The sequence below is a fragment of the Haliotis rubra genome, unplaced genomic scaffold (assembly GCF_003918875.1).
Source record: "Haliotis rubra isolate DU_JTF1 unplaced genomic scaffold, ASM391887v1 Scf1076, whole genome shotgun sequence".
Taxonomy (NCBI): domain Eukaryota; kingdom Metazoa; phylum Mollusca; class Gastropoda; order Lepetellida; family Haliotidae; genus Haliotis; species Haliotis rubra.
The window spans coordinates 1-18,660 of NW_025764977.1; the positions used below are offsets into that span (position 1 = coordinate 1).

At 41.8% G+C, this 18,660-nt stretch overlaps 1 protein-coding gene across 1 annotated transcript; it reads left to right on the plus strand.

The window, feature by feature from the left end:
* Window positions 1–5,344: 5,344 nt before the first annotated feature.
* Window positions 5,345–17,270, plus strand: LOC124280364 (alkaline phosphatase-like). The gene is made up of 10 exons (XM_046716274.1): window positions 5,345–5,471; window positions 7,691–7,911; window positions 8,874–9,048; window positions 10,460–10,629; window positions 11,152–11,268; window positions 11,750–11,852; window positions 12,645–12,785; window positions 14,444–14,635; window positions 16,431–16,544; window positions 16,898–17,270. The coding sequence occupies exons 1-10, from the start codon at window positions 5,363–5,365 to the stop codon at window positions 17,197–17,199; spliced, it is 1,644 nt and encodes a 547-aa protein (XP_046572230.1). The 5' UTR covers window positions 5,345–5,362; the 3' UTR covers window positions 17,200–17,270.
* The last annotated feature ends 1,390 nt before the right edge of the window (window positions 17,271–18,660 follow it).

Sequence of the window (18,660 nt, forward strand, 5' to 3'; positions counted from 1 at the left end):
GGTCACCAAACCTATCAGAATCCACTACTGACGTTCTTCAGTCATACTTTGTATTATGTTATATATGTCTTGTAGCTTAAATTATAAACACGATACAGTTAATTGTGTTAAGATACACTGTATCTCAACGTAAGTTCAGAGTGTTTTAAATAGCTTCTGCTGAGTGGCTGACTGGCTGAGTACAGTTTTACGCCGTTTTTAGCAATATTCATGCAATATGACGGCGGGGGACACCAGAAATGGGTTTCACAAGTTGTACCCATGTGGGGAATCGAACACGGGCCTTCGGTGTGACGAGCCAACGCTTTAACCACTAGGCTACCCCATCGACCCTAATAGCGTCTGCAGTTACAATATGTATAAATGTATGTGCAGCCATGTTAGAGTGAGTGGATGAGTGAGTTTTTAATTTTACGCCGCACTCAGCAATATTCCAGCTATATGGCGGCGGTCTGTAACCGATAACATGTATCAACCAAGTCAGCGAGTCTGACCACCTGATCCCGTTATTCGCCTCTTACGACAAGCATGGATTATTGAAGATCAATTCAAACCCGGAAGTTATCAACTAAGCTCATTTGCGCTTAGATGCAACCCAGTCCCAAAAATGGTCACGAAAGTGGAGCGATGGATTCGAGAGTAACGCCATTCGTGACCCATTCGTGTTAGCGGGAACATTCGTAACCAGCTCGTGTTATTCCGCGACCATTCATGACCAACTCATGATATTCCAGAACATCTGAATAGCGACTCGTTCTGCTCTGGAAGGCTTGGCGTATGAAGACCAGAACTACTTCAAACAAGAACGTCACTATATTTACTATATTTTGTTTATTTTCAACAGTAATGTTTTTTGCAAAAGCAATCGCACATTGATAGTTTATAAAAAAAAAACCGAAACCTCTACGAAAAATTCTACTGCATATAAAAATGATATGAATAATTTGTTAAAACATATTCTTGCGAAACTATTCTCAGCAACCAATGTTTTATTTCCAAATGTACATTTCTAAAATTAATATGGTTTTGAAGTGTAAACGAGTAAAATATGTCTGCTTAGAGTAATTTAACCTAATTCGGTCAACATTGATAGCCTTATTGTGAAAACAGTGAGTGAGTGAGTTTAATTTTACGCCGCACTCAGCAATATTCCAGCTTTATGGCGGCGGTCTGTAAATAATCGAGTCTGGAGCAGACAATCCAGTGATGAACACCATCAGCATCGATCTGCGCAATTGGGAACCGATTATTGTGAAAAAGAGAGCTGTAGGAGTAGAATTGTTAGGGCTCGGAATAGTGGGATTGTGTTGCCTGTGAAAATACGTATATAACATAAAGACAAATGCTAAACGCAATCCCTTCATTCCGAACCCTGAAAATTAATTTTCCCCTCATAAACAGTCAGACACTATTATATATCCATAATAAGTTTGGAAGTTTAACGGTATATTACATGGAAACTGCATGTCCCAGAAACAAAATATATGCTATCAGTAATCTAGTATCAATATAATCAATATATCTAGCAAAGATCTGGAGAAAAAAAACAAACCTACACGCTTTAGGATATCTACCTTCGATATATGGTGATTTATTAAATAGACTGATTGTTAGGGCACCAATATCCCAATGGAGCGAAATGTAAGCGCAATATCTAAGATAATAATTGATCAGTCGTATATTGTCATGCTCGTGGCTGCATTATCAACTCTTATTGCGAATCAACTCTGATATAAAACCAAATATTCACCTAGAAAAATGGTAATTTGTACAAAGTTGTATGTTTCAGCTACCATCAGTGGTGGGCATGCACAGCAGGATGGTAAAACTGCATGTGTTTCTGTCTCGTCTTGACGTCGAGGTCGACAAAACATTACAAAAAGGACAGTTTTCTTCAGCGTTTTCAATGGATATTGTACACAACACACAAATCACTCGCCCCCCTTACCCGTGAAGATCCCTACAGAATTGATCTTCAGTAATGTCAGTAATGTTATGTTAGTGAGTTTAGTTTTACGCCGCACTCAGCAATATTCCAGCTATATGGCGGCGGTCTGTAAATAATTGAGTCTGGACCAGTCGCTCCAGTGATCAACAGCATGTGCATCGATCTGCGCAATTGGTAACCGATGACATGTGTCCACCGAGTCTGCCCACCTGATCTCGTCAGTTGCCAGGCTACTGAAGATCAATATTCTAACCCAGACCTTCACGGGTACCCGAACGGTGAGAGAGTCAAATAAGCACTCGTGCACTGTTTACATAACGGCTATCATGTCTTTGACGATCTTGCGGGCTTGCTTTGGATTTTTAGTGTGTTTTTCGACGTTGTTAAGTGACGCCATTATAAATATATTAATATATAACTAATCAACTTAAACGCCGTGCTTCACTGAAGATATTCTATATGAAGTTTCTGAGGTTCTTCAAATTATTTATTTTATGGCATCAAGGTTACATACAAGTTCAGACAACTGGAAGACACCGTGTTCGCCAAATCAGGACTCTCGACGAATTCCTCAGTTTCAGATACAGTTTAAAGTCATCAACATGTATATATTTTTGGACTTATTACAGCTGAAATTATTTGACGTACAAAAGAAAGTGCACACCCAGTATGTGGGGGATTATGGTCCAAGAAACAACATAAACATAACTATTTTGAAAAGTGCACTATTTTAATTCCCAATCTTGAAACAAACATTGTTGTGTATGTTTTTGACAAAACACCCCAGATATCCCTTAGAGTATAGGGCATGGGATATCATGTCCTTTGGAAAATACTCCCAAAGCACCAGGTGTGTACTTTCTTTTTTACGTCAGTTTATAATATTATTGTAATCGCCTATTTAAATGTACTACGAGATAAGAGAGATTAGATCTGGAGACTTTGAGGGCTATGGCAGTACTTTGATATTTCCAATTTTTCTATATTTATTTTGCTGAAGAGTATAATATTGTCACATGTGACACATGTACATTTCATGGTGTTCCGTCTCATTACAATCGTCGAGTGATCTCGAGACAACCTAGACATACGTCATCTTCCCACAGGTCCTAATGCCGCGGTGACAATACGACAAAAACACGAAATCAGCATTCTCAACTTAAAAGCGGCGAAGGAAAGCTGTCGAATGAAGGCTTTTCCTGTCATAACAGCTTGTCCCGTCATTTGGAACTGATTGAATAACGGAAGATCTCGCTTGCCTGAATAAGGTCTAACAATGGCTTCGGGTGTTTTGAACACATCTGATTGCTGCGCTCCGAATTTGTTGTGGGTTTGTCGCTGTTTTGTGACATGTCAGCCATTTTTTATTACCTTCGGATGATTAATTATAGAACAATAGTATGTAATTATGGAACAATCTTATGTGAAAATCTGTTCATTTCATTTTGATTTGGCGGAATGTTCATACAGATGCCAGTGAGTGAGCTTCACATTGTACCCATGTGGGGAATCGAACCCAGGTCTTAGCTGTGACGAGCGGACGCTTTAACCACAAGGCTTCCCAACCAACCCCCGAATTCAGAATGTGTAACAAGTTGTCATGCATGTATCTGAGATAATTGTTAAACGAGGCTTACCTGTAAGTTGATGTTTGACTGGGATTCTATCAGCTAATCTAAAGTAAGTGCTCACGTGATACCGAACATTACGTGATTAGCTGAGATAATCCGCACAGCGGCAATTGTCGTCTGACAGAAGCACGGTTGCGGGGGACCGTACAGCACGTGCTGCACGCGGGCATATTCCGCACGAGACCTGCGTGCAAAGCTAACTGTCACTGGCTCCAGTTTCCAACATAGTACCTCAGATTTTCACCTTCCGATACTTATTCTGCCTTTTTGAACACTCGGTGCCAGGGCGACTTCAAATCACGGCTAAAGTCAATGACTCTGCAATGTATCATACAGCTAACACACCATAATGTCAATATTATGACTTGTTTAGTTAATACCAGACGGCTCATGCAACACCTGGGTATATCGCATTTCACACTGATCTTAAGCTGAATGCCGCCACCTGTTATGTTCTTTAGTTATTATGACATAATTTAATGTGACTGTTACCTTCGAAACAGATTGGTATTCTGGGTGTCGCGACAATCAGCCTTGAACTTGCCCGTTGATGCGCTTGGACTAACCGAAACTAGCCGGATGATCTTTCACGGAAACATTCGTCACCTCTCGCCCATTTCCGTAACCTCCAAGTTGCATCATTTGGCTTGTCCCGGAAAAAGACCAGTGGGACACGAATGTGAAAAGGACAAGCGCACGAACGCGACCGTTATCTGGGTCAGCATGAATGTATGTATTAATGTTGACATGGTCAACCGACCCAGGCGGGTGGACATTTTTGCCACTAATGAGTAATAAATAGGTTAGGTTTATTGAATGAATGAATAAATGAATGGATGGGTTAGGTTATAGAATGAAAGAATGAATGGATGAATGAATGCGTGCTTGATAATAGGTTAGGTTTATTGAATGAATGAGTGAGTGAGTGAGGTTTTACGCCGCTTTTAGCAATATTCTGGCAATATCACAGCGGTTTCACACACTGTGCCTATGTGGGGAATGGAACCTCTTACGACAAGCATAACGACACAGATCGTCACAAGTCCTGGAAATGTCCTACGGATGTCTACACAAATAATTTTGCAGCCTTTACTGGAGCATTCAACATAAAACATGTTAGCGACAGTCATTTGACACTCATCTCAATTCAACACAACTCAATTCAATTTTTGAGAAAGAGAATTCCTGCGTGTGGCCTTAATTGATCTTGGGTAGCCAAGTGGTTAGCGTTCGCTCGTCACGACGAAGACCTGGGTTCGATTCCCCACATGGCATGGGTACAATGTGTGAAGCCCATTTCTGGTGGTGTCAATGGAATTAACTAAGCGCACTCACTAAATTGAACTGAGTGAGTGAGTTCAGTTTTACGCCACTTTTAGCAATATTCAAGCAATATCGCAGCTGAGGACACCAGAAATGGGCTTCACACGTTGTACCCATGTGGGGAATCGAACCCGGGTATTCGGCGTGATGAACGAACGCTGTAACCACTCGGCTACCCCGCCGCCCCTGAACTGACTGAAGTACCACAGCACCGAACTCGTCAGAGTAATGATATAAACTTACCTCCCTTGATTATAGACATTACAAAATTTACACGGTAACACCATGGCAGGTGTTTCAAGTAACGCAGTGAAGAAGTGCAATCTCTAATTGTTTAAACAGGTTAAATAAATAAACTGCTCACATACATTAGCTGCCAAGATACGGGTGGATACAGACAGGGTATACCCATATCTGAGGTACGTTGTCTGCACTGCTCCTCCTCAATCCTTGTGCAGCTATGGAGGGACTTCTCTCGGCGTGTCTCCTGGTGACGTCGGTCTGGCCTTCCCATCAATATGTCCTCCTCCCCGATTCCCAGACTTTCAGGAAGGACACACACGACAAAGGTGGGTCAGGCTGTCTGGTTGTTTTTTGTTTTCTGTGATTTCTTTTTGTGTAACACTGATTCAATTTTAACTTTTCGGGTTGAGTCCTATCATGATTCGAACCGACATTCTCAGAGTCACGCACCTAATCACCAGCGCACAAAGATAGCGATCTGACCCACTTAGCCACCGTGGCTTCCACAAAAAGTCTAACAGCTGATAGTCAAGATCACGTACTCTGTGTACCCCTCTGTTCTTTAGTGAGAGGGAGAGATATAGGACCGCCTCCGTGGTGTAGTGGTTAGAGCGTCCGCCCGGAGAGAGAGAGCAAGTAGCAAGCAAGCAATCATATATCGTACATAACAAACCCCTGAACATCCGGGTTACAATATTGATCTTCAGTAACCTATGCTTGTCGTATGAGGCGACTAACGGGATCGGGTGGTCAGGTTCGGTAACTTGGTTGACACATGTCATCGTATCCCAATTGCGTAGATCGTTGCTCATGATGTTGATCACTGGATTGTCTGGTCCAGACTCGATTATTTACAGACCGCCGTCATATAGCTGGAATATTGCTGAGTGTGGCGTTAAACAACCAAGCAACCAACAAGTATAACATGTGTCACATTTGACCACTTTCGAAAGGGCCTTGTGAATTCAAAACCAGCGGTTGATATTATGATCACCGAAGCATCCTGCTAGGACACTGACACACAGGTCATCGAGCCTGACCACCCGATCCGTTAAGTTCACTCTTACGACAAGGTGCTAGGATCCCCAACCAATCTCTGAAAGATGTTTCAAGGAACCAGTGACAGGATGTCCATTAATTTGGTAAATTTGATAAAATATACGTGAAGAGTGATTTGTCAACGTAATACATTATTAACATGAATATTAATGAATACACTCTCGGTTCTTACATTTGTGTAAACCGAGTCAAATGAGCTTCACCAGATTCAACTTTAAATGGCGTAGATCAAGGGCAGTACCTGGAATACCACGCATGAAATGAAACATTGGATATATAATGCTCAAACATGACTAAAGTTGATCATGGACTTTGTGAGTTAAGGTGTAAGTGTTCTGCTACAGGTTTGGATAGTAGTACATGGAAAGGCTGTCAGGAGGTTAATGAGTGAGTGCGGTTATACGCCACTTTTAGCAATATTACGCCAATATCATTGGAATAGAACCCAGGACTTCGGCGAAACGAGGGAACGCTTTAACCACTAAGCTATCCCCAACACACATCTATGCACATCCAGTAGAAAGCGAAACAAAACAGATATTTCTATTGCCATAACACACAATTGTGTGTGAAGCACGAATGTTTTGTTTCACATAATGTCACAATACCTTTTCTATCTAAAGTATGACAAACCTCAAAAGGTTTAAAATAACAAGTTAAACAACTGAGGCACAATCGTCAACATCATTTTTTAATTCTTAAGTATGAATATGTTTAAACATTAAATTCCCCTGACTCATGTCAGAATGCACATAAACTATCCCAACCTAGTTAATTGTATTCACTGGTGATCCTATTCAAGGTTCGATCAATAAATCTAATCAGCCTAACGACGACGTCACTTGGAGAATGCACACCATGAAGAGAGTGTTTATAGGCCATTGGTATAAGAAGTTGTCAGTAAGAGGTTGTGAGAACTGACGGGGGCCTGTGTTCACCTACTATATCTAGCTCTCACGATAATAAAATACATGTACCTGAATAACAGATGCATTCGACGAGTGGGCAGTCTTGTCACCAAATCGTTGGCGTTTTGCTTAACGTTTGTGTTATTTGCCTTTCTATGTGATTTCTATGTGAAATCATGCAGTGATAGATGTTTACCATTTAGGTAAAACCCATGATGTGGTTTTTACAAACCATTGAATCATCATTATGATCCGTGATTAGAACACACGATGACAGGGTTCTGGTATGAACAAGGGGCGTTACTCGGCACAACCAATAGCGGTACCTTTGGCGACTGAGCCAACGGTTTCCCCTTCTTTTGGAAGAACATTGTTATTTTGGGGCGTTAGGTTGACCGAATGCAACCGGTCACTTGCAGTTTATGTATTTATAGACGCATAATAATTTTATTTAATTTTTCTACAAATTTAAAACATGCACGACGTCATGAATGTTGTCGTGTGTCTGGTGATGTTGTACTGACAATGACAGCATCATTAGCTGTTGTGCAAGAAATGTGTTTCTTCCAATTTTTCAGATCCAGAGTATTGGACCAAAAGTGCTCTTGACGAACTCCACGCAGCACTAAATATGGAGTCCACCGTAGGGGTCGCTCACAACGTCATTCTCTTCTTGGGCGACGGTATGGGGATCCCTACAGTCACAGCCAGTCGGATTTTTGCTGGGCAGGTCAAAGGTCAATCAGGAGAAGAAAATTCGCTCAGTTTTGACAAGTTTCCGCATGTTGCGTTGGCAAAGGTTTGTTGATTGATTTATAAAATAACTATTTTCGTGAAGTAACTAGGAAGAAAAGCGACGTTTGGTGAATATTTCAGTACTGGTTTTATAACCATGTTGTTCCCATGTCTCTCCACTTTCCTGAATACATCCGTTTATCATATACCGAACAACTTTAGACATGTATAACTGGGATAAAGGTTTTATCTCCGTGATAGATGAAGAAAAGAACTTGTCCCTGCTGACATTGAAATTGTCAATCAACGTGGAAACTCAAGAAAAAGCAAAAGCAGTCATTCATCATTTAACGCAATCACGAATTAACTATAGGATCGACGGGAGTCTAGTTGAAATTAATACTATATATTGGACATTGCTACCGACACGATAAACTAATCAGACTTGGTAGCATCATTCGATAAATGTGCCAAAAAAAGTCCCACTTACTCTTTTTCAACTCCATACGACGTTGCAAGGTCTGTTGACTCACATAACCTTTTAGATGCGTATCCCAATTGCGCAGATCGATGCTCATGCTGTTGATCACTGGATTGTCTGGTCCAGACTACCATATCATATTTTTATACTGTGTGAAAAATGAGTCGGTTCATCATTGCACTTCTGTCTACAATTTCTACGGTTACTGGAGTGAATATAATGATGTCTTAATAGGAAACAACACTTCATCTTTAAGTCGGCAAGCAGACGACTTAATTGTTTGACAAAATATTATTAATTTCGTCTCATTCTAGGTTGTTTCTCAGGGATATGAATTGTCATCTTTCCGTGACACACAAAACCAAAGCGTATATTGAATGGTGTTGCTGATTAATCAAAATTTCTCTATCAAAATTTGTGTAGTATATATGCAAAATAATACAAACATGTATAGTGTATGTAGAGTGCTCATCAAAGTCACATGCCGCCACTCTGTCCAGTTTGGTAGATTCCACTTGACCTCTAATGTCCATTGTCTGTTGCAGACGTACAGCGTCGATAAACAAACTCCCGACTCTGCAGCGACGGGAACGGCATTCCTGACTGGGGTCAAGGCCAACTCAAACACTCTCGGCGTTAACGGTAATGCTGAATACAACAAGTGCGAGTCAGTCGAAGGAAACGAGGTTCTGTCTATACTCAGGTTTTCGCTCCAACAGGGTAAGTACAGATTACTACAAGGTTGAGCATAATGCATGTATGACGACCGAATTGTTAAACAGTAATTTATAGGTTTTATATTAAAGCAGCATTACTCACTGAGCTGTTGCAGTACTATACTATGACAATGGGGATCAGATGGAAACAACCGTGGGTTTGCTCGACCGCGTTCATTTTGTTTATTAATATTGCCTCAGTGGCGTAGGTCATGTATAATGTGTGTGAGTGTGAGTGTGTGTGTCTGTGTGTGTGTGTGTGTGTGCGTACGTACGTACGTACGTATCTATATATTTGTATATCTAACTATCTGTCTCATAAATATTTACAAGGGCATAGGACCATTCTCTGACAAACCCTGCTAATTTAGATATAGAGCAAGAACACATTGTGGCTTCTCCTGTGGTACTCGTCGAGGCACCAGCGCAACAAACGGAAACCAACTCTCGTTAATCCGACACTTGTGGTTGCAGAGAAATATGTCGGATTACCGAGAATGTCGGATTAATGTATTTGTGTGAAAATATCAATGTTTACTAAATGTCATGATCGCCATACTGTTGCATGCATATCAGAAATTGTAGATCTGGTTATCGTCTTCGTATGTAAAAACATTCACAGTAATAAAAAATATAACAATGCATCCTTGATATCATTTATTAACATTCATAGATGGCATAACATACATATAAAATCACATAATCAATCAGTTTCGTATCGATTTCAAAATCACATTGGCACAAAACTCACGTTTGTTTTTACCGGTCGTCGCTATTTCACTCTCAGCAGCCATTATGACCCGGATGTTGAATGAGTCACTGTACATATACCCTAATCCACTCATACTTGCAGTTCAGAGCCGTTGCCACTATGACAACATTCGAGTATGCCCCGCCTGGCAACGGAAAATGATCATGGTCATAATGCATACTGATATTAAAGTAAAAGAAAAACAGACCAGATGTTCCGTTGACACCACAGGAGAGATTGAACTACCCCGATGATGATGATTATTTTGAGATTTTACGTGCGGTTTCCGCAACTACTCAGGTTTACAAGCGCGCCTTATATCTGGCTTTTCCGCCAAGAGAAACCTTATTTACTTTGTATAACCGAATAAAATTTGATTTTTCAAAACTTCCTAATTAATCGTTGTGATAAGTGAGAATCATACACGTTTCTGACCCGTGAAGATCTGGGCTTGTCTTGGTCTTCAACAACCCATGCTTGTTGTAAGAGGCTACGAAGAGACTCGCTGACTTTCTTGAGCCATGCAGATCGATGCTCATAATGTCGATCACTAAAGTGTCTGGTCCAGACTCGATTATTTACATACCGGCGCCATTCATATAGCTGGGATATTGCTAAGTACGACATTAAACAGAAAATAAACCAACAAATCTACGTTTCTTAGGGAAATCTGCCGGCGTCATCACGACAACACGCATCACACACGCCACCCCTGCCGCCAGCTACGCCCACGTGACTAACCGGAACTGGGAGGGAGATTCAAAGATGGTGGGGGTGACCGGCGGATGTAAAGACATAGCAGAACAGCTGGTTGAGGACAATCCAGATATACAGGTGAATATGTCTTTGTTAAGGGGGCGGTGGGGTAGCCTAGTGGTTAAAACGTTCGGTCGTCACGCCGAAGACCCAGGTTCGATTCCCCGCATGGTTGCAATGTCTGAAGCCCATTTCCGGTATCCCCCACCGTGATATTGTTGGCATATTGCTAAGGGACCTTTCATAATTTATGGCTAGGGCGGATGATCACATTTTTATGGAGAAGCATGTACAATGTGAATGACACCCCACCCCCCACCCCCCTTAAAATTTATGTACAAAGTAAGTGACCCCCCTGCATGTCATGTACAAAGTAAGTGACCCCCCTCTCCTTTCCATATTATTAAAGCATAATTCTTAAATATTCTTATGTACAATATTGCTGGGTAGCTCATATGCAGTTTAAATTATGTTTCCATAAATTTGCTTAGATAAATTTATGAAAACATTTTGTTGAAAAATAACAAAAATGCAAGACATAATGATTCAAGCACCAATAGATCCGATGTAATGGTGAGTGTGTATGCAATGTCGCTGCAGGTACTCCTAGGGGGAGGACGGATGTTCTTCACCCCCAACACCGCCCTAGACCCAGACGAGGGCAACAACGAGGCACAGAGAGAACATGGAAGAAGGGATGAAAGGAATCTGATAGACGTACGTTGACACATTTGCGTGTATTTTATGTTTTCTTAACCCAGTGCTGTTAGGAGTTGCGTCCCTTAGCAAAGTCAGGATCCGTTGACCTCTTACCTCTCATTGACCAAACCGGTGTCCGTGATTTGGTTGACCCCATGTAGCTCGACTGCGTGGAACTATCATGCTCATAATATCAATCACTGGTTTGTTTGCCTGGATTCATGTTTATGTACTGATCATAAATGTAAAGACCAGTGTTTATACTACACAGATAAAAGCAATGAGGGCACATTTGACCGTTGGGATAATTCCGTTAACGTAACAACTATTGAAGTCAGTTCTTTTATATGTATATATACAATGTTAAGGAATCGTTTGTAATTTATCTGTTGTTTAATAATCCATTGGCCACTTTTCATGATTATGCTATTATCTGCGCTTATTCAGGAATTTAATGACTTTTATGTAAACAGTAAGATATAAACATGTTGAACTTCAGGCGTGGAAAAATCGAATGGCAGCAAATAAACAGAAGTACCGATACGTCACCAACCTCACCGACTTCAACAACGTCGACCCGCTCGAGACAGATTTCCTGTTGGGTAGAGTACAATTTGTTGAACGGGAAAGTCAGAAAATCGTTTCTCTTGGTTTCCTGCTATATAACAGGGGTACCAATGAAGGGTTTCTTACATCCTGTGATGGGATTCAAACCTAAGTCCTTTCTAAAATCCACATTGCCAGTTTATTCGAAGTAAGGGCATTTAACCAGAAAAAACATCATTTTATCTTTACATAAATGTCTACTTGTTAAATGTACCACTAAAAGCGATGTGGTAATCAAGAATCGAACCACCTCGTCTAGTCTAGTGGACAGATCGTCTTCCAGGTGAACGGAAGGTATATGGTTCGATCCCTCTATCATACCCGGATTGTCGCTCGGCATGAGAAGGATGTGATAGGCACTGGCCGCACCGGTGGGGTTTCAATGTTTAGCGGTGGCATGGTATAAAACCGGGGACAGTCCGCGGGGAAAGAACTGACTTGTCTCTGTGTTTGTGTTATAACCACCTTGAATGCGATGTACCCGTGAAGATCCGGGTTAGAGTTGTTCTTAAGCCACCCATGCTCAACAGGAACTGGTGATCAGGCTCGCTGACTTGGTATGACACATGCCATCGTGTCCCAATTACATAGATCGATGCTCATGCTGTTGATCACTAGCTTATAGCAATATTCCAGCAATATCACGGCGGAGGGCACCAGAAATTGGCTTGACACATTGTACCCATGTGGGGAATCGAACCCGGGTCTTCGGCGTGACGAGCAAACGTTTTAACCACAAAGCTACCTCACCGCCTCCTGATTCTGTAGTGACGGTGTTGCCATTGTAGGGTTGTTCAACCAGGACCACATGCAGTTTGAGGCTGAGAGGCAGCAGAATCCAAACAAGGAGCCATCTTTAGCTGCCATGACAGACAAGGCCATACGGATACTTAGGAAAAACCCCAAGGGATACTTCCTCTTCGTGGAAGGTAAGGGCAGCTGTTTCATGTATTGACAGACAAGGCCATACGGATACTCAGGAAAAAAACCCAAGGGATACTTCCTCTTCGTGGAAGGTAAGGGCAGCTGTTTCATGTAATGACAGACAAGGCCATACGAATACTCAGGAAAAACCCCAAGGGATACTTCCTCTTCGTGGAAGGTAAGGGCAGCTGTTTCATGTATTGACAGACAAGGCCATACGGATACTCAGGAACAACCCCAAGGGATACTTCCTCTTCGTGGAAGGTAAGGGCAGCTGTTTGATGTATTGACACACAAGGCCATACGGATACTCAGTAAAACCCCCAAGGGATACTTCCTCTTCGTGGAAGGTAAGGGCAGCTGTTTCATGTAGTGACAGACAAGGCCATACGGATACTCAGTAAAACCCCCAAGGGATACTTCCTCTTCGTGGAAGGTAAGGGCAACTGTTTCATGTATTGACACACAAGGCCATACGAATACTCAGGAAGAACCCCAAGGGACACTTCCTCTTCGTGGAAGGTAAGGGCAACTGTTTCATGTAGTGACAGACAAGGCCATACGGATACTCAGTAAAACCCCCAAGGGATACTTCCTCTTCGTGGAAGGTAAGGGCAGCTGTTTGATGTATTGACACACAAGGCCATACGGATACTCAGGAAATAACCCCAAGGGATACTTCCTCTTCGTGGAAGGTAAGGGCAACTGTTTCATGGAGGCCAACACCGGGTGTCTTTATTGATCATCCATTGGGATTTAAATATATTTAATCACTATTAAGTCAGTTACGGCTGAAGGAATCTCTTATCTTCGGTAATCGAGACTGGTAACTCTCTGGTTCTGACGCTAGATGTTCTGGCAACACCCCTCTTTCATACAGCTTACATGTCGGGAACGTAATTTATTAACGGTTTTAGATAAAGTTTACGTTTTGTGGGTGATTGGCCAAAGCCGACGCCGTCTTTGTGGATGATTGGTCAAACCCACCATTGCACCCACTTCTGTAAGACCGGATCCGTCTTTCGAGATCCACAAAGCCTTGAAAGCCGTCATATGAGCTAAATATTCTTAAGTACGACGTTAAGTCCCATTTCACTTCACCTAACCTTGAGACCGCCTCCGTGGTGTAGTGGTTAGAGCGTCCACCCGGAGAGCGGAAGGTCGCTGGTTCGATCCCCGACCGCGTCATACCAAAAAAACGTTAAAATATGGTAATTGTTGGTCCCTGCCTGGCGCTTGGCATTAATGGGTACAACAGGGACTGGTCGGCTCGGAGTCAGTATAATGTGTCTGAGTGGGGTATTCATGCTTCACTGCGGCATGGCATCTCAGTGGGCTAGCACTATAAAATCAGCTTAAGTCTGGGCTAGTACAAGCAGCTGCACATACACATACACACGCATGCACGTCGTCATATGAGCGAAATATTCTCAAGCACGACTTTAAACCCAATTTCACCTCACCTCACCTAACCTTGAAAGCCTTACAACCGACTTCAAACGTCCCTACTGCTGCGATCTTATTAAGCATCAATAAACAGTTTGTTTTACCTCAGATACATTGATCGTTCACATCAGACAGCAAGCCTTAATGGAAAAAAACACCAGACATAACAGAACCGGAATAAAGTTTAAAATTTAACGAAAATCAAACCATCTTTCAGGCGGTCGCATCGACCATGCGCATCATGTAAACAGAGTCGCTCTGGCATTGTCGGACACTGTAGCATTTTCTGAAGCTGTGTCACGTGCTGACAATCTGACCAATCACAGGGACACGTTGATAGTGACCACAGCTGACCACTCCCACACCATGATGATGGCCGGATACCCTTCCAGAGGCAACAACATCCTTGGTAGGTGCGTTAACCGGGTCACAATGGGGTAGAATTTATGAAAGTGATTATTTGGTTTCTTTTAGCCTTGGCGTCCTTAAAATACGTGGGCGCCCTGAAATTGTTTTATTGTTTAAGCAAGAACAAGCATCTTTTTCATCTTTGCCAAATCAAATGCCGTTCTTGCCATTCCGTGTTTCGACTTTTGCATATATTGTGGCAGACTCCATGAGTGACCAGTTGTCACCATGTTGTCTCTTCAAGCCGAAGAGGGGAGAGGAAATATACTATGATTAGTATATTTTCTAAAGTTTCTTTTTTTTTTACTTGACTTGTAAATAACAAAGAAAAACAAACAAAGCATCTAAGTCGCCCCTTCCTGTGGCATAGCTGCGCAAAAAGGTAACTGTCTTTCATGTATGAAGTCAGTGAGTGCGCTTTTAGCAAAATTCCAGCAATATCACGACGTGGGACACCGGAAATGGGCTTTACACATTTTACCCATGTGAAGAATCGAAACCCGGGTCTTCAGCGTCACGACGCTTTAACCACTAAGCTACCCCACCGCCTCCAGCCCTATCAGAATCCGCGCCTGACGTTCTTCAGCAATACGTTTTATAATATTATATATGTCTTGTAGTTTACATTATACCCACGATGTAGTTCATTGTGTTAAGTCACACTTTATCTCAAAGTCCAGAGTGTTTTAAAGAGGGTCTGCAGTTGAAATGATATATGTGCAGACATGTTGAAAGTTGTCCCACGACAATTCTTTAAGCTAAGCCCATTTGTACCAAAAATGGCCAGGAAAGGGGAGCAAGGGGTTTTGTTCCAGAATAACGCCTTTCTGTGGCCCACCAGTGTTATTCCGCGACCATTCATGACCAACTCATGATATTCCAGAACATCCGAATAGCGACTCGTTTTAAAAAAGTAAAATATCTTCTTCAATATTCCCTGGCATTTAACAATAAAAAAATGTGATTGTTGTTTTTGAATGGCCAAGATCATGGGCACATCATGTGCATAATCCCCACTTGCGACCAAGTGTATACTCGGGGAAGCGGTCAGCCATCTTAGTGAGTCAGTGAGTGAGTTTAGTGTTACGCCGCACTCAGCAATATTCCAGTTATATGTCTGTAAATAATCGAGTCTGGACCAGACAAGCCAGTGATCAACAGCATGAGCATCGATCTGCGCAATTGGGAACCGATGACATGTGTCAACCAAGTCAGCGAGTCTGACCACCCGATCCCGTTAGTCGCCTCTTACGACAAGCATGGGTTACTGAAAGTTCATTCTAACCCGGACCTTCACGGGTAGTCAGCCATCTCAGCCCAACGCAGGTTGGCATATACTGTAACGAAACCAAAATAAATATATGTACTCGTTTACGACGGATACATTTCCCTTCTCAATTTTGACACAGACAAAATACATCTCCCGAAACAACTGAGGTCATTCAGCGGTATAACAAGAACTGAATACGTTTTGTATGCCGAATTTGGAATATCTAGTATGTAATCTACAGCAAGCCTTCCCTGGTATATGTCGTCGACGCTGACTTTAATGAGATTCGCCTGGTGATTTGTATCAAGATGACCTGTTTTTTTCTAAGCCGCTTTGCATATTACCTAGACTCGTTGATACACAGGCAGCCATGGGACGGCCACAATGTTGCTGCCTGGTTAAAACAACATTCACTCGTAAAAACGTATTATGTCACTGAAATTTATTTCGCCAAGACGTTTTAATATACGTGTGCCCTGAAACAGAAGTGACAACCTCAGTAACAAGTATGTCCATGTTTGGCTAGGTGTGGTGGACACGTCTCTTGACGATGACAACCTGACATACACAACGCTGATCTACGGAAATGGTCGAAACGTCAACTACGGAGGCCGGCGAAACCTCACGAATGATGTAACGAGTGAGTAATGCAGAAGTGGAACTAAAATTGTCAATGAATTTTGTCGAAAACATTCTGTTCTAATTAATACTCACTTAGAAGCTTCCTCAAACTAGATGGCCTCACGCTTAATGGTTGAAAGGGCGCGATAAACATCACCTTGCTATTACGAAACCTTTACCATAAAACTTGCAGTTGCCTGTTTCTGCATTTCTTAGTTTTGCGATTTTTCTATTTCCGAGAGCTATTATGTTCCACTAATGTTTACGAGTCATGATTATTTAATATCATTTTATTTGTGTGCTTTTTAATAAATCTGGTATTGTTCAGTCTTCATGTATTCTTTGGAATTCCTGATGTTTTTATCGTTTCAGCCAATGTGAATTATACCTCTGAGGCAGCGGTGCGGCACAATATTGAAACACACGGAGGTGAAGATGTTGGTATTTATGCACGGGGGCCCATGTCCCATCTCTTCCACGGGGTCCACGAACAGAACTACATTGCGCATGTCATGATGTACGCTTCCTGCGTGGGACCATATGCTGAAGACAGACAATGCGCAAGGTCCCTGCTCTCGGCTCCAACGGGGCGACCTCAGAAACCCTGCATCAACACGGCGTCATCCAACCACTGGAACCTGATACTTCTTATTACAGTGATACTAGAACTCTGAATGTGATCTGTTTTACAAGTTATGGCATCTTAATCAGCTTAAACCGATTTGAAGAAGTTTTCGTAAAAGTATTTTGTTTTGCGTGAAGTCCTTTCCAAAAGATAAGGAAATTACACAAAGACATACTGTCTATTCTCTAAAGATACCACTGCCCTAGTCTGTCGTACAGACCCTGAAGCAAATATATCCAAGAAAGCCCACACAAGTCTAGAAAATGTGGCAAGTCTAGATCTCCTCAGCTTTAGGAAAATGAAGAAAGTCTCAGGGCTCCTTTTCATTATATATATATATTTTTTTACTATGAACTTTTTTCAGTAAAATATGTTCATTTCAGAGACTAGTTGTTAGTCTACCACTGCCCTAATATACAGACATTTAATTACAATTAACATTACTGGATGCAGAATGGTAATAATAACTTCTTATTCTGTGAAAGGCTACGTTTCGACATAGACTACCCATAAAATTATAATCATTCTTCATCACCTCAACTTCTAAAATGGCCATCAAAGAAATTACAGGATGCAGTTTCATAAACGTTCAGAAATAATATGCACATTTATACCAGAACAATTTCAGCAGTATTTTCACATCTGAATACTTCCCATCTGCGCCATCGTTTAGGTTCAGATGGAGATTTCTTATTCAAAATCAACATTCCATGATACACAGTATACGTATTGACATAGATCGGAAAACATTTAATAACATCTAATGAAGACATGGGCTCGAATATCTGCTTTTGGCAATCCCTGATAATGCCTCCAGTGTATTTATGCTAAATGTCGAAATATACAAGAAGTGGTGACGATAAAAACCAACTAAACAAGTAAAACCCGACTACAACTACAGGCAGTCCGTGTATATAATAAGGTGGGACAGACCTACTGATAACCATACCTCCCAGCAGGTTTGTTTCTCTCTTTGCCATTAAACTTCATCATGTCAGCTTTTGTGCCTGATATTGCCTGGAAAAGCATCACCTTTTCAGCATCTGTCAGTATCTGGCGAGTAGAAACCTTTGAGGAATAATAGACATGTCGAACAGGCCAAACCGAATTTGGAACACCAGTTCACCAAGAATTTTCAGCGAAGCATAGCCTCGAAGACAAAGCTTTCCTCACAAGCCAAACAGTCGGAGGAAATGACGTCCAAAACGCATGCGCGCGAGAGCTGAATGAATCCGGTTGTTTGCAACACTTTCCTCCCCTGTCGGTGAATGAAAGAGAGACAACTCTTGTACAACTGCTTCTCGTCAAAGAAGTGAGCTTGTTCGAACAATGAACACACGTTGTCGACAGACATCATGTTCTTGACGAAGTCCACGCACTTGGTCAACAGAGACTGAACGTTGTACTTCTTGCAGCAGTAAAAGACGGAGAGCACGTTGTCCGGGTCAAAGCTTACTTCATCACAGTACAGGTAGCTGAAATAGCCAGTATAAAAGTATCTAAACTGATG